At 35.2% G+C, this 16,728-nt stretch overlaps 1 protein-coding gene across 1 annotated transcript; it reads left to right on the top strand.

Moving 5' to 3' along the window:
- Positions 1-11,634: 11,634 nt before the first annotated feature.
- Positions 11,635-16,222, top strand: LOC136811855 (thioredoxin-related transmembrane protein 1-like). Its single transcript, XM_067068485.1, has 8 exons — positions 11,635-11,806; positions 12,594-12,715; positions 12,834-12,879; positions 13,570-13,698; positions 13,913-13,958; positions 14,191-14,292; positions 15,078-15,284; positions 15,867-16,222. Exons 1-8 carry the CDS (start codon positions 11,691-11,693, stop codon positions 15,882-15,884), a joined length of 786 nt encoding a protein of 261 aa, XP_066924586.1. The 5' UTR covers positions 11,635-11,690; the 3' UTR covers positions 15,885-16,222.
- The last annotated feature ends 506 nt before the right edge of the window (positions 16,223-16,728 follow it).

Below are 16,728 nucleotides of genomic sequence, written 5' to 3'. Positions count from 1 at the left end.
GTTCAATCAATAATTGATTGGACTGGATGTTTATCCGGTTTTCCATCTTTTTCTTCACGGGCTCAGAATCGATGATAATATTTTCGACATCAACGGTAACAATTGTTCCATGGTTTCCTCTGTTTTCCCATTTACCTAAATCATCTGCCCTCCAATCCTCCTTGTTTTTTAGCTTTGAGGTGTCAATTATGAAAGAAGCGTTTTTTTTCACTCCATAAGGTACTTTGTTGCATATTCTTGATGAATTGCCGTTACGCAAAACGTCAATTAATTGCTGGTTTTTCCACACGCGTTTACCATTATGGAAAACTGGGAGGTTCCTATGCAGTATTGGGGCCTCGTTGTTGCTAGTGTAACCGTCATCCTCGTCATCCAAATAAATCGTCTCTTCACTGTCTGTGATCTCATCTTTCATAAATTGACTTGACATTCCATCAATCTCTGGTTTTGGCATTGATTCCGTCACACCTTCGCTTTCCTCATCGTCAGAACTGATTACGTGAACTTGAATTCGTTTTTTACTATCCATATTGAACTAATGAAAATGATATTCATTTTTATAAATTAATTTGATCACTTTAGTGGAATACCCTAGGGGATGACGGGACAGGGAGACCTCTCAAAGCGGTGGTTCTCCGTGGGTGCCGAAAAAAAGAAAGTAAATAAAATATACTCTTCAGACTACCCCTCCCCCGAGTCTAGATTAGCCCCTGCACACTTCACGCTTTTTTATAAGAATGGTGTTCGCTAATATTAGAGATTCTACTGTAGGGAAGCAGCCGGCGAGGCGACCTTTTTTTTTGCGATGTGTTCTGAGAGCATATTTCAGTTATTAATTATGATATGTTCTAATCAGATCTTCTAAAATAAATCAGCTAGAAATGTCTAGAAATGATGATGTGTTTTGACGAGACAGGGGTGTTAATATCGCTTCTACGCGGAAACTCTATGGAATGGGGAAACCAAAGTAAAAGATTCTGTTTACACAAGATTTTTTATTTTATTATTTTGAAAAGTAAATAAAAGCCTCGATTGATCTCGAAATATAAAGGCCTATCTACACGTATACTTATACATGAGTTTCATACATCAACCAAGGTATAATTTATTTATATCAGAAGGATGTAATTTATTTTGCGTTGTGTTCGTACGTAATGCGGAAACTTTCATTCAAGTTAGAGAGAGAGCATAGATACTACCCGGGGGGTACTTAGGCAAATGGAGGGTACGGTATGTGCCGCCTTTAAGGGTACCTTTTTTGGACTTCCGAAGTCCCGCTAAGGGTCGGAAAAATCAGGAAATCTAATTTCAGTCCCACTAAGGGTCGGAAAAATAGGAAAATTTCAACTTTTTACCCCCTGAAAGCTCGAAATTTGGTCAAAATTGGTCAAATTTGTCCCGCTAAGGGTCGTGAAATTCCCAAAATTTTCCTTTGTATTCTCCTTTTTAGTCCCGGTATAGGTCCAAAATTCGAAAGTCTGGCGGCCCCCCCCCCCGTCCGTCAGCTCGCAACCCTATTACCCCCCCCCCCCGGGAGATACTAAGAATCATTCGGACTCGAATTAGGAAGATAAAGTACATGTAACAAAAGTGGCAAGTGTGAAAAGAGCTCACACCATACGCGTTTAAAAAGACAGAGAGAAAAAGAAAGAAAAAGTATCAGACGATCATGCTTTTTTAACGCATCAATAGCTCTATTTATTTAATTTGATCATACCTGAATATTTTAGGGGGCGGTGTGACGGGGTTGGCCCTTTTTTAGTACGGTATTACGGGATTTGACGAAAAAAAGACGGGAAAACGGTATTTTAAAATCAGACGGTGACGGTATTTGGCCTTATTTTTTGTCATTATGCCGGTATTTGAAATTATTGACGGTGTTATTATTTTTTTCAATTTTCGGGATTCCGGGATTAATCAAAAATTTTGACGGGAAAACGGTATTTCAAACCCCTACAAGCCCCCCCCCTTTTTAGTGATTTCCACATTCCATAGAGTTTCCGCATAGCGATATTAACAAGGGACATATGTAATCAAAGTCATCTAACGTGTTCTTGTTGTCTAGGTAAACCTAGAAATTTTCAGAACACATCTTGTGTGGAGAAATACAAATATTTTGCAAGTTTGTCTTTTTCCTAGATTTTGGTCTTTAGAAGATAAGAAGACATATTTCTAAAAAAACTCATCACCGGCTGCTTCTGACTGTACTTACATAGGAATTTTATTACACGTTTTTGCCTTGCAATGGCTTATGTTGCTTCACGCAGCGGAGCTGCTCGCTAGCTAAAAAAAGTTGGCATATATATACCTTTCGCTCATTATAGTTCTTACAAAGTAAACAAGTGACGGCGCACAAAGGGTTTCAAGGGGTCTTCAATACAAATTTTGTACGTGACAAATATTAAAAATTCAAGAGAATTCTTCAAAGAAAAGTATTCTATTGTTTTTTTGTGTGTGTGCTCATTTTTTCAATGGTTTCAAAAAAATGGGAACAAAGCGATACTTTTATGGACCTACTTAGTTATGCATTTAATAATTGATATCTACGTAAACAATCATTGAGAACACAAATAGTGACGATATATTAAAATTCGGCGTTTGTTTCTTATAAAAACACGTTTAGAAACCAAAATTTCATGCTCAAACAAATACACTTTTATTTATAAGAATGGTGTAAATCCATTTCATCATGGATATTCTTAACCTTTTTTTGGAAGATCATCCTAAAATTTTCTTACAGCATTCTTAGGTTAGGATCCTAATTTTGACTAGATTTAACATTTAGTACATAAGTCTTAAGCATAAAATGGCATTTTCGTGAAAAGATAGAGCCTTGCTGAAATTTACCAAAAAAATTTTTTCACTGGAAAGAATCGTTAAATCACACTCGTTTGAAAACTGATTTTCCAGAGTGGGATTCGGTTCGTTTTTCACACCATAGTATTGAATTGAGTATCCGACTAAAACACTTCAAATTTAAGAAGAATTAAGTGAGAATTTGGTTGCAGATAGATCGAAGACAGTAGACGAAAATTGAGAAGATAACGGATCACTTAAACTTCAATGCGGGAGATAATTGCGTAAGTTTTCTGCGCTCTATTGTTAAATATATAATTGTCATAGGTCAACTAATCAGGGTGATCCATTATGTTTTTGGCTAAAAATCAATTATCATATCTCCCAAAAAAGATAAATGGAAATCTAAAATCGCTAGCGAAAATCGAAGCGCCGCAGAGAAAGGCTTCATATACGCTAGGCTATTATTTTATAGATTTTTGTACCCCCCTATAAAATCTTTATTCTATCCCCACTTGGAAATATTCTTTTAAAACTGTCTAAGATTTTCTTCAGAAATGACAACAATGTTCCACCCACCAAGGATTTATCGTTAATATGAAGGTGGCATGGAAAGAAGTCCGTTATGTTGAGCCACGAGGATTGATCCAGAACAAAGAGAACTTACAGTCCGGGGGATGCACCTTTTAAAAGATAAGGACCTTTTTCTGTTTCGAATAGGTGAAATTTCAAGAAACAACCCCCGTATTCCAAAGAAAAGTGAACAATTAAGTCAGTGGCTTCGAATGATTTGTATTGATTTCATCGATGTCCATATTCGGAAATTGCTTTATTTACAAAATTTTACCGTTGGAAATAACTAAAGTATTGAAATTAACTTATTTTACAAGCGGAACTAAAAAATAGAATTAAAACAACTACTTTCAGCGTTGCTTTGAAAATATTTCGTAATTCAATTGACGTAGTAGAAATTATTTTTTTGTTACAAAACTGGCAAAACTGGTTAAATAAACAATAATTAAGATTATTGAAATCAAAATATTCTATTACAAGCGGAATTATAAATCAAAGCATTGACCAAGAACAATTACTATTGTATTGAAAAATGTATTTGTGGGCAGAATAATAACGAAAAATAATAAATTCTATTATTCCTCCTGTAAAAAAAGAAATATGGCAAAACGCTTAGCGTTTTTTGTAAGAGTAAGATCAGAACCAGTGAAAGTCATCCGTATCATTAAATTATTTTTTCTTTCAAAGCAAGAAAGTAATCAAATCACCCACCCATTTTTTGAAAAAAAATAGTTTTTAAGACTTATTTGGTATGATAATGAAATTGGCTGGAATAGAAGACGACAATTTTCTTTTTCTCCTTTCTGTAAAACCTGGTAATGCTTATTTTTTTCGTTGAATTTGTGTTCTTATAAAAAGAAAAATTTCATCGTCGTTCGTAACAACGTAGCTTTTATTACTCAAGCGAAACACTAACTGTAAACACTTTTATCAAATAAAGATGAGAAAGGTCAGGTGTGAATGCATTCCATTCAACCCTCGCTTTTTTGTTTGATTTCCCCACACAACCTGGTCAAAAAGTTAGGTCAGTAATTTGAAAAAGGCCAGTCTGTATTGTAGACAATTTTAACCTAAACCCTGAACCCTGAACCCTGGCCCTGAACCCTGAACCCTGGCCCTGAAACCTGAACCCTGGCCCTGAACCCTGAACCCTGGTCCTGAACCCTGTAACCTGAACCTGCGTTTCGTACTAGCCGAAAAACCCTCGCTTTTTTGTTTGATTTCCCCACACAACCTGGTCAAAAAGTTAGGTCAGTAATTTGAAAAAGGCCAGTCTGTATTGTAGACAATTTTAACCTAAACCCTGAACCCTGAACCCTGGCCCTGAACCCTGAACCCTGGCCCTGAAACCTGAACCCTGGCCCTGAACCCTGAACCCTGGTCCTGAACCCTGTAACCTGAACCTGCGTTTCGTACTAGCCGGTCATGTGGCATATCAAATTATCAGAAATTCTATGCTGATTCCAAAAAACATTAGTAGTAGGGGTCAGAAATAAAGCTAAAAAAAGTTATGACCATATCTTGGACCAGATTTTGAGTAAATTGCATAATTCGCAAGAAATTCGAATAGAATCTTGATTATGACTAACATTTTATGTTGTTAGTAGTTAAACTTTGACAAAATTCTGGTTTATTGATGTAACTGTTTTCATGATATGAAGACATTTTCAGGTTTATTTAAGTTTTCTTTAGAGAGAAGGATTATGGATGTGTGAAGCTGAGGTACCTTGAACAAGAGCAAAATATATTTTATCAAGCCAGTTTTTCAATTGTAAAGAGCATAACGAACTGCCACATGAGTGGGCAGAATGAATGTAAAGATAACCTTTGGATGTTCTTTACCAAATGCCAAGAAAGCGTTGGAATAGGGTGTTGTTGTAAAGGGTGTTGTATTGCAATGGATTTTTTGCAATGTTTATCCAAAGAACTATCGAACATCGGAGCACGATATTAAAACATTATTAAATAATTATGAATTATTGAAAAAAAGAAGCACTTCAAAAAAACAGATGATTTTAAGCAAATAGGTTAAAGAATTGTTTGACATTATTGGAAAGATTTCTCTTTGATTATTGAATAGTCCATTGCTAGGGCAAATTCTCTCCTAGGACTGACAGTGATATCCAATTCAATTCTTTGCAATTTTCGTTTAGGTATACAAGTTGAGTTCAATCCATAGACCATGATGGCACCTTTAAAGTTTACATTTCATTTGAAAAGGCATTGTAGGGTACAGTCATTGATTGGTGCTAAATTTAATTTAAAAGTTCAAAAGAAAGGATAAGGCTACAAGAAACAACCTGGGTGTAAAAATAAGGCAAAATGACTGGACATTTAACAATAACCAAAAACAAATCCCACTAGAAGGGTTTTGTACCAGTTTCACTGATAGACTCTTTTTTAAACTTTCCAACTCACCGAGGATGCTCTTAAGATCTGCCATTGAGATACTGGTAGCTGATCTGGCGCCTTCAAATATATTTTTAACCCATTTTGATAACCCCCCCTTGAACTCAACCTCTTGCCATTCTGCCTCCTCATTCTGCATCCTGCAAATGTAAACTTTAAAGGTGCCATAATCATGGTCTATGGATTAAACTCAACTTGTATACCTAAGCAAATATTGCAAAGAATTGAATTGGATATCACTGTCAGTCCTAGGAGAGAATTTGCCCTAGCAATGGACTATTCAATAATCAAAGAGAAATCTTACCAATGTTAAACAATTATTTAACCTATCTGTATTTCTCAAACTTAGGCCAGTACTCTCAGGTACCTAATAGCCCGGGGTTTGGAATAAGAGGGGGGCATAGTACGGAAAGGGTCTGATCCCCTTCTTGGCAACCCCCCCCCCCAACCTTTAAAAATATCTATCCCCCAAGGGTTTTGGGCTAAATTTTCGAAAATATATAGTGTATAGTGTGATCCGATAATCCCCTCAGACTACTCAAACAGAAAAACTTCCTTTCATGCAGACCAAATTCATAACAACGCTGGAAAGAATATCTACAATATACGTAAGCCCCCCCCTTCTTAACCGATCCCCCCTCCTTGCTATCCCCCCTTTTTAATGAAAATTTCTTATCCCCCCTTCTTCACTTTTTTGGAAGGTATCATCCCCTCTTAAGCCCCTGGCTATTAGGTACCCTAGAGTAATCATCTGGTTTCTTCGAAGTGCTTCTTTTTTTTAATGATTTATGTATTAATTTTAATTATTTATAAAATTGTAATAATAATCTTTTAAAATCGTGCTCCACTGTTCAATAGTTCTTTGGATAAACGTTGCAAAAATCCATTGCAATACAACTCTTTGCAACAGTTTTTCAAAATTTTTATTCTTTCCTGTATTGACCATCTCAGTGGTGAATAGATATTCCAACGCTTTCTTGGCATTTGGTAGAACATCCAAAGGTTATTTTTCCAACATCTCAAACTTAACACAGGTATTACAATCTTTACATTCATCTGTCCACTCATGTGGCAGTTGGTAATGCTCTTTGCAATTGAAAAACTTTTTATTTCTGTGTTTGTTTTGATTTTTTACTTTGCAATTTCTGGCTTGATAAAATATCTTTGCTCTTGTTCGAAGTACCTCAGCTTCACCATCCTTGTCTAACTTAAATAAACCTGAAAATGTCTTCATATCATGAAAACAGTTACATTCAATTAACCAGAATTATGCCAAAGTTGAACTACTAACTACATGAAATATTAGTCATAATCAAGATTCTATTCGAACTTCTTGCGAATTATGCAATTTACTCAAATCTGGTCCAAGATATGGTCATAACTTTTTTTAGCTTTATTTCTGACCCCTACTACTAATGTTTTTCGGAATCAGCATAGAATTTCTGATAATTTGATATGCCACATGACTATGTTTTAAGAAAGTTGGTGTTAGGCTATTTTTGGTCCGGGGTCGCGCTGAGTACCCCGCAGAAATGGGGCTGGGGGGGACCCTGAAAAGGGTCCCCGGTCAAAATTTTTGATTTTTTTCTTCTTTTTATATAATTTGGCAGCTTTTGTACATATGCCACTAATTGTTTTTTTCTAAGTCCCCTCCCTACTTGAACCAAACCTGTGTGTGCTGGGCCTGTGTCATTGAACATTTCTATCTAGAATTACCAGCTTGTTCAAGCTATGTGTTCAATCTTAGTTGAATTTGAGCATAAGCACACTGTGTATGGCTGAAATTTTTTTTTGCATCGGAAAAACTTTTTCAAACTTTCAGCAATCATAGACCTTTTGCCTTTCCATCTCCGCCATATAGACCTTTTTTTAAAGAGGCAGCCATGTTGAATAATTATGTACTCCAGCATATAAAAACAATGATACAGCCATGCATATAATTTTTAAAATATGCATGATACAGTAATTATGCATGGCTGTATCATTGTTTTTATGCTGGAGTACATAATTATTCAACATGGCTGTGCCTTTTTTCAAAGAGGCCACCCTGTTGAATAATTATGTAGTCCAGCAGCAGAAAAACAATGATAAAACCATGCATAATTATTACAATATGCATGATACAGTAATTCCAGGCGGTGTCAACCGAACCTTATAGAACCGATTTTCGTTATCGAACCATCGAACTTTATCGAAGAAAATCGAACGATAGCTGTTCGATTACCGAACCCGATCGAACAGCTATCGAACTTTACGAAAATTTCTTGATAAGTTCGATTTAGTTCCATGAGTTTTCTTTGTTCGATTGATGTTCGATGAGTTCGATTTAAGTTTGATGTGGTTCGATGGTTGTGTCGGATTGATTCTACTTTTCTTTACCTTTCAGAAAATAAATTACGAGGTTGTTTAATCAAAACACAGGCACCGAATGCTTCTATGGCCCGCAAGAATGGCCCGTGGGCGGCCGCCAATACGCCCTCGGAATATAAATAAAAAATTGGGCGGCAAAGTATAAATCGATTTAATCGAACCAATCGAATTTCATCGATCTTAATCGAACTGATCGAAGCTCAATCGTATTCATCAAACTGCGATCGAACTATAATCGTATAATCGAACAGTCATCAAACTTTACAAATTTTTTTTCCTGGTTCGATAGGGTTCGATTAAGTTCGATTAGTTCGATAATTGAACAGTTCGATTGACACCGCCTGGGTAATTATACATGGCTCTATCATTGTTTTTATGGCTGGACTACATAATTATTCAACAGGACATCCTCTTTGAAAAAAGGTCTATTGTATGCAAAAATTATGGTGGCCGAACTGCAGTGGTGAAATTCCCTTATAAAGTTATGCAAAACTTTATGCAGAAAGAAAATGTTAATATAAAACTTATATGTACATGCATGTAATCTTGTAGAAGAAAGATTAAATTTGCTTCTATTGAAAAATAGAAATAATCAAATTCGCTCATCTCTTAGAACGAGCACTTCAAAAAACCATAACATTAGACATAAACTCAAGCTGAAAAATTACCCGCGAAGGTACAAAAATAATCCTTATTCGGCTGAAGGTAAATTATTCTCCTGGGAAAAGAACTGCCAAACGATCAAATCAAAACATTGATCTGAACCCGCTGAATGTGTGATGTCATGATTAGCTTTCAATTTGCTTGTTTTGAAAGTTTGATGTGTGTACTTCGTCTTGGTGGAATTTTTCAATGGCATGAAAACAGAATATGCAATGTCTTTAAGAACAAACTTCTAAAAGGCTTTTGTTGTTCTGTAAATACTTCTTTTTGGATTAAGAAATTCCATCTTTTATTGTTCAAATGATTATAATATTTATTTATAAGATGCTTTGTTGTTGTCTTTTAAATCTTTGGCGGCAAGCTAAAATATGTTCCGTTTGCGTCGTCCGACCGACTCACCTTCAAAACATTAATCCCGAGTCGGACAAGTCAGAAAAATGTCGGAAAAAGTTTTTGATAGCTAAGCACTTCTTTGAATCATCATTCGCTACGAGTTTTGTTTACTTAACCCACATTGAGTCCCGTTTGAGTTTTTCATGTACCTTTATTGAAATTTTCAAGTTGAAATTTGGCGACGCAGTAGGGCCAATACCCCCGAGAGCCGAAAATAAGGTCCGCTTTTAAGGTTCACACATGCGTGCGCACATTTAATTTGGCAAATCAAAGATGCCGGCAAGAGATTTAGGAGATTTAGTTGATTGCCGACTTGATTCTTCGGGATTTACTAGATTTTAAAAACCCGACCGACCGACTGGATTTGAAGATGTTTAATGACGCGAACGGAACATATTTAGCTTGCTGCCTTTGTGTAAACTTGCATATGTTTTGCATATTTTCCATTTAAATCCAACCACCGCTTTTTCGTTCCTCTATTTTTGCATACAATTCAAGATGGTGGATAGAAAGGCAAAAAGGTCTATTGACCAAACTGTCAGGATGAAAATTATCCAGCGCATTTTTTATATTTTTACCTTCTTCTTCATCTTCAATAAAGCACTCAAAGTTTACTGAAGTTTAAGCACATAAGATGTTCTTATAGTTATTGATATTCACTGAAACACCGTTCGTTGTGCGCTGCGGTGGAGTGCATGATGTAACTCGCGCAGCATCTAAACTCGCCTTCTGTTGGAAGATCATATCATGGGCATTTTGGCGTTGCCACCCTTGAAGCAGCGGGCGCCTCTGTCTTTCTGCAAGTCTTTCCACCATTTTAGATGGCCATAACAATAGATCCAAAAGGGCGCCATAATCTTGTAAGATAATTTGTTTTGGTCTCCTGCTTTGGGAAGTAGCAATGTTTTTGCTTGTTTTCGATGATGACGTCAGCATTTTTCAAGGATTTCAGTTTTTTGGACAAAAAGTGATGACGTCATCAAATTTCAATAAAATATTTTTCTATCTCTGAAAACATTAATAATAATGCATCTTTGGTCAAAATATGAAATTATTTTGATGATTCTATATCAAAAGTTATTGGAATTTCAATTTTTATGACGTCATCAAAATAAAAAAAACATCTGCCTTTGACTGAGTCTTATTCTACTAAGTTATACGCTTCGTTTGAGTCCAAAATGAGCTTCTGAAAATGATTCTTAACGTTGCAAGCATTTTGACCCCGCCTTTTAATCCCCTGGAGTATATTATGGGTTGATAATTTGTCCTTGAAATGTCTAAATAGTATATTTTGCATATATACATTTCAATTGACATATAATATTTTAAGAAACATGAATCATTATGTTACGAGTAGCTTATAACGGCTACATATAGTGCTGGTCGACAAAGATGAACAAACATTGACTGTAAAAAATCATACGAAAAGAAAGCTTTTCTTTATTCAAAGAATATGATCTACGGAAAAAACATCTTGTCTGTGCGTTAAAAAGATATGATCAATTTATTATGGTACAAAAATTGCCTGTTTTCTCCTTAAATCTTGAATTCTGTTTCTTGAATATACTGCAATTGCGGTATATGTAAAATGTAAAAGTTACTTCTATACCGCAATTGCAGTAAAAATTACTACCGCAATTGATGGATTTCCCTAACTGAATTATGTCATTATGATTTACGTTATGTTATATGTTCACTCAGCTAGCTTTTTGTTTTAAGTTAAGCAGCATTGCAATTTCATTTTAACCCTCTTGCACCCAGTTGTTTGTTAAACAATGCAAAAGTGATCTTTTTTATTTCTGGGGCTTTATAAAAATAGACCCCTGTGAAGCGCTTTCTGTGATGTTATGTGCCAAGTGCTGAAACTTCTTCTAATTCCAACCTTTTTCTCCTAGTAGGTTGTCTCTGATGAGTCTGATAGAATTCATGCCAAAGCCATAAGCTTCCATCTTTGCAAGTAACAAGCCATGGAAAATACAGTCTATTTTTCGCCGGAACTAATTTTCAGGGAACTTATTTTCGCGATGTGAGGGTACCAAATTGACACATTTTGCAGAATTAATTTTTGTGGTTGACTACTACTCTTTGCTGAAATTCTTTCATATTCCTAGGAGTTTTTGGGAATGTTTAGTAAAAATTAAGACAGCCAAAAAACGTGAAAGTATTAGTTCCGTGAAAATTACTTCCATGAAAACTTATTCCCACAAAAATTAGTTCTTTGAAGGTATAGCTTATTTCCAGATTTCAGTCATTTATACATGAATTTAGCAAAAGACTATGTTTTAATGATTTTATTCTGGATGTCTGTTGAGTAACTCAAGCTTGGCAAACAGAAGTTCTTAGTTCACTAAAATGTCAGAAGTCATAGTGCGGTGTTTTAAGAATTAAGAGTCCTTGTCAATGATTATTTAAGCTCTTATATTATAGTTATATCAATATTGTTTCTCAAAATTTGACAGGTTTAAAAAAAAACAAAGATTTATACTATGAAAGTGCTTGTTTTTATTGCCTTAATGGTCATTGGGACCGCTGATGCAACTGCCAAAAGAATCACAAATGAAAACTGGAGAGGAATTCTTCAAGGAGAATGGTTGGTCAAATTGTGAGTAAACTAAACTTTTAAACTGAATTCAAACCTAAAAAAATTGTTTTTGTAGGTTATATGTTTTAAAATAAAGAAATATAATTATTCAAATTGTTGAAACATTAGCACAAATTTGAAAATTTATTATGTATATACTCCATTTCCCATTGCATTGTTATTTTCCGCTCAGCACAGCATTGAAACATATCTGACATATTTTATCCATGATTAACAGATTCCATAGTGGGCACCCCCCCTGGATTCAGGGGGGGGGGTTGAGGATTTTCAGATTTTTAAAAATAGGTGGGGGTTGGGTTGATGAGAAATTTCAGGTGGGGGTAACCCTATGTAGGTGGGGGTAACATTTTTCAGGTGGGGTTGTCAAGTTTTCTGTATTTAACTTCGTTTGATTTTGTACTTTTTTGTCTTTTTCAACTTTCCACATACTATACTAGATAAAAATATAAACAAATGACTGTCATAAGTTCTGAAGGTTAAAAAGAGTTCATTTTTTCTCCAGTCTTTTCCTTTCCAGTTTGTAGTCCTCAGGACTTTTAACTGGGATCTTTAGTGTTCCTAAAAGGAACAAGACCTCCAAATTCGAAGGTGTGATTCGATTGCGCCGTTTTGCGCATATGAGTTGGAGTATGGTGTAGCCCCTTTCTACAGGTGAGGTTGCTGAAAAAGGTGGGGGTTGGGCTGATATGAGATTTCAGGTGGGGGTAACCCTATGTAGGTGGGGGTTGGAGGGGTGTTGCCCACTATGTAAGATGTGTTTCAATTTGACATATTTATTTTAATTTAGTTATGCTCCATGGTGTCCAGCTTGTCGAGGAATGACACACACTTGGAAAGAGCTAGACACATGGGCAGCAAAAGACATGACGTCATTATCTGTGGGTGATGTAGATGTCACAGAAGAAGCAGGTATCTTTAAAGTCAGATTCTAATAATTGTTATTTTAGTCACACTTTGTAACAAAATTCTGATTATCTGATGTTTATTATCATCTGTAAAATGTATTTCTTTTTTCTATATCTTTTAGAGCTTAATGGCAGATTTATGGTGACTTCTTTACCAACTATTTACCAGTAAGTAAATAAATGTCTTGAACTTTTTTATTATATATATTTGAAAGTTCTGAAATTATCTTCCATGTAGCTTTATCTCCCCGAGTAAGGGTTTGGTAATTGGTGTCTGGAACAGCGAGACCAACAGTCCCGGGGGGGGGGGGTACTTCTCTTGCCGACTGACGAAGGTGCTCCGCTGAGGTTCGAAAAATAGATCCTACGTGGGACTCGTTTTTTCAAAAATTTTGCCGAAATTTGCGAAAAAAGTGGCCCTGAATGGGACTAAAATTCCAAAATGTTCTCAAAATTTTCTACTTTCTCCCAAATTTTCCAAAAAAGGCACCCTACGAGGGACTGATTTTCTATTTTGGTATTTTTGCGACCCTACCTTGGACTCGTAGAGGTTAAAAAAGGTACCCTGACCAGCGGCGCATCCCTGTAACCCATTTTGCCCTAGTACCCCCCCCCCCCCCGGTCAACAGTTCTAAATAAGTAAGTCGATATTTATCTTGGGAGCGTGAAAAAGATTTTCAAATATTTATTATAAAAGGGGTTAACCCTTTAGCTTGGGACTTAAACCTTTCAGCTTGCTGCTTTGATTCCCTCCCCCAGAAAACTATGAACTCTTTTTTGTAGCTTTACTTGAGTTTTTTATTGAGTCTTTTTTGGAAGATTTTTTAAAAATCTTATTAATAAAACTTTTTCTTTCAGTGTCAAGGATGGGATCTTTCGTCAGTACAAGTCATCAAGAAGTTTAAAAGATTTCCAAGATTTTATTATCGAAGAAAAATGGAAGACACTTAAACCAATGACTTCTTGGCTTTCCCCTGATTCCTACGTGTAATTAATCTCTTTCCTTTGCGAAACACTGATTAATTGATTCTTCAAAAATCTTATTTCCTCTTAAAGAGATTTTTTACTATTCTTTTTATCAAGGCTTTGAATATTATGACATTTTTTTAGTTTACAAATTGGTAGTTATATTTTAACTTTGTGTTTTACTTTTTTGTCAAAAAAGTATTAAAATGTTGATGAACTATTTTTATCTTTTCAGGATGACTGGAGTCAGTCAACTTTTCTCATTTTCAATGAACCTAAAGGTAACTTTTAGAAAATAGCATAGAATATCTTTCTCTTCAATCATCTGTTTTCTTTTTTTGCAAACAGGATAAACCCTCGTGCGTTGAATTCTTCCAGTTTATGCTCAATCCATTTCACTGGCTTAACCATAAAAATAAAAATTATATTTCGAAATTTGATCAACGGACATAATTTATTAGAATGTAGAATTCCGATATTTACTCAGTTTTAATTTTATGATTTCATTTTCAGAATTTCCACGAAAGTTTGAGAACTGATTATGGTTTACCTGGTTGGGCATCCATGCTTTTGTTCGGTTTAGCTGTTATTGTTATTGGTCTTCTCTTGGGAATTGTAAGATTAATTTTTATTTAGTCTGAAGATATAGAGATTTGAAAAGCAGTGTATGCATTAAGATGTATCTATTCGTGACTTTTTACTTTCAAGAATATAAACTTCCTTATTAAAGTTATGTACTAAAAAGGGTAAAAATCGTGAAAGTCTCTGCTTGTGAAAGTTTGTACGCCTAAAGTAGTTTGAGTTAGCTAAACGACTGTAAATTACCTATCGATATTGATCACATGATTAAATTAGAATGAAAATTCAACCTATTTGCTTGCGGTTCCTGACCTGGTAGATAATCATTTTTCGAGTTTTTCGAATGTTTTGAATTTTAAGTTTTCGGAATCCATACATTAACAGAGGCGTATGTTTAGGGTAGGTCAAGTAGGTCAAGTGACATAGTTCCGAGAAATTTAAAAGTATGAAAAATTGTGAAACGGGAATAGCGTTAGCTAAAGTACAAGTGTGATACAAACTACGCCTAAACAAAAGTGAATCTCGGACAAAATAACTATTGAAAGATTATAAACGCGAGATGAAAGGAAAATCAAACAAACCTCTCCAAGAACCAGACTTGGAACCACTCGACTTCAAATTTTTGACCTACTTGGCAAAATTCCTAAATACGCCACTGCATTAAAGTTTTTAACTTCTCTTTCAAAGCTCCAGTAATAGCAAAAAAATCTAATTTGCGTCAGAACACTTGAAAAACTTTTTTTTTTATTCTTGGAATTCTTGTTTTTTTTATTGAGGCACTTCGCTATGAAAAGAGTGACGTTAATCTTCTTTTTTTTCAGGGATTAGTTCTGTTTATTGATTGGTGGATGGGACCACAACCAGACATGTACGAAGGTCAACAAATGCCTGTCGAAGAAATCGATGGAAAGAAGGAGGAAAATGAAGGGGAAGAGAAAGTGGAAGAAATTCGTGAAGCTGAAGAAGAAAATGAAGAAGAAGAGGAAACTTCAAATTCCACTGAGAAGAAAAACCTTCGAAAGCGAAAAGTAAGTGGGACTGACTAATTTGGCACCTATAGACATTTTTTGTATCACTTTAAGAGTAATGTGTAGTTTTTCGATCCGATGCTTTCTGTAGTAGTTTATTTTAAGAATAGATGGTCTTTAGCATCAATCAGTGAAATAAAATCATGACCGACATGATTCAATTTTTTCTACGCACTTCTTGTTCTTAACTGTGTCTTCTGAAAATCTAACCCAAATTTATTCTTTTGCCTGCTTCATTTTGTCATAACGTCATTGGGTCATCACATTAAATTTCCATACAAGGGGCTGGACGAACTTTTTCAAGTCAAAAAAGATTTCTTGGAAATGTGTAGATACCCCCTTGAAAATGGAAAAATTTGCAAAAAATCCCTTGGAAAATTTATTTTCATCCCTTAAAGTGACGGTGGACGAACGAAAATCAGTTTTTTGCCCCTTGGAAATTTTAAAGTAATTTTTCACTCCCTGGAGAAACAACATAACACTCTTTCAGGTCCCCTGGAAATTCTGCTCAAGTCACCCCCTGGAAATGTTCGTCCACCCCCCTGTATGATCCATTTTCATTTCATTTCTTTCACGCTTCAGGTAAAGAAGGAAGATTGAACGCTGTGAGAATGTTGTTTGTGGTGCAGCAAGTGGTTTGAATTTTCACCATCCGTCAAAGCCAGTGATGTTTTACTGTCAAAAGACTTTACTTAGGATAGCTAATTTTTTCAAAATATTTCATATAGCGCTATTTATATTCTGCATGTAGCAAAATTATTTTCCCTCGCATCTTTTGTTTTTCAATTTATATAAATTTTTTTCAAAAGAACCGTTATCAATTTGTACAAGGGAATTGTTTTTAGGTAATTTATTTTCAGTTTTTACATTACATTAGTAGACTGAGCGTCATTTTTAAGAACAATTTGTAGGTTAACGTGCTTTTCATCAAAAAATGATTACATTTCAGATTTACATTTCTCAATATTTAACGACGAAGACTTAGGCGTCTTTTGTCGTTGTTTTTATTTTCTGTCATTTTCCTGACAAGCTAGATATTACTATACGATGCATTTTTTCCTTTTTTAAATAGTTTTTTTTTTTTGAAATTTTACTAGGAAATGTTGTTATTCTTCAAAGATATGAATTGACTCTATCCCGAGATTTTTTCTCATTTTTAAATGCATTGCGAGGCCCCTTGTTATGTGCCAGCAGCCTAGAACAAACAGGCCAACGTCGTAACGTCCTGTACGTATTAGGTCAACGTTGCATTTCAAAAAACATATTATCCTCTTAAAAATTTCATTTAAATTTACAGTATGTGGCCCCCAAAACGACGATCAAATTTAAGATTTCTTTCAAATCTAGAGGAAAAGAGGTTTTACAAAAATTTTGCTGCATGAAAAACTTTAACATCTTTACTTTATTTCCCGGAAGTTTTAGTAGGGGGGAATTTCGATCGTTT

Source organism: Clytia hemisphaerica, unplaced genomic scaffold, assembly GCF_902728285.1.
Source record: "Clytia hemisphaerica strain Z4C2 unplaced genomic scaffold, Clytia hemisphaerica genome assembly, whole genome shotgun sequence".
NCBI lineage: Eukaryota > Metazoa > Cnidaria > Hydrozoa > Leptothecata > Clytiidae > Clytia > Clytia hemisphaerica.
This window is presented reverse-complemented; position numbering and strand designations above follow the sequence as displayed.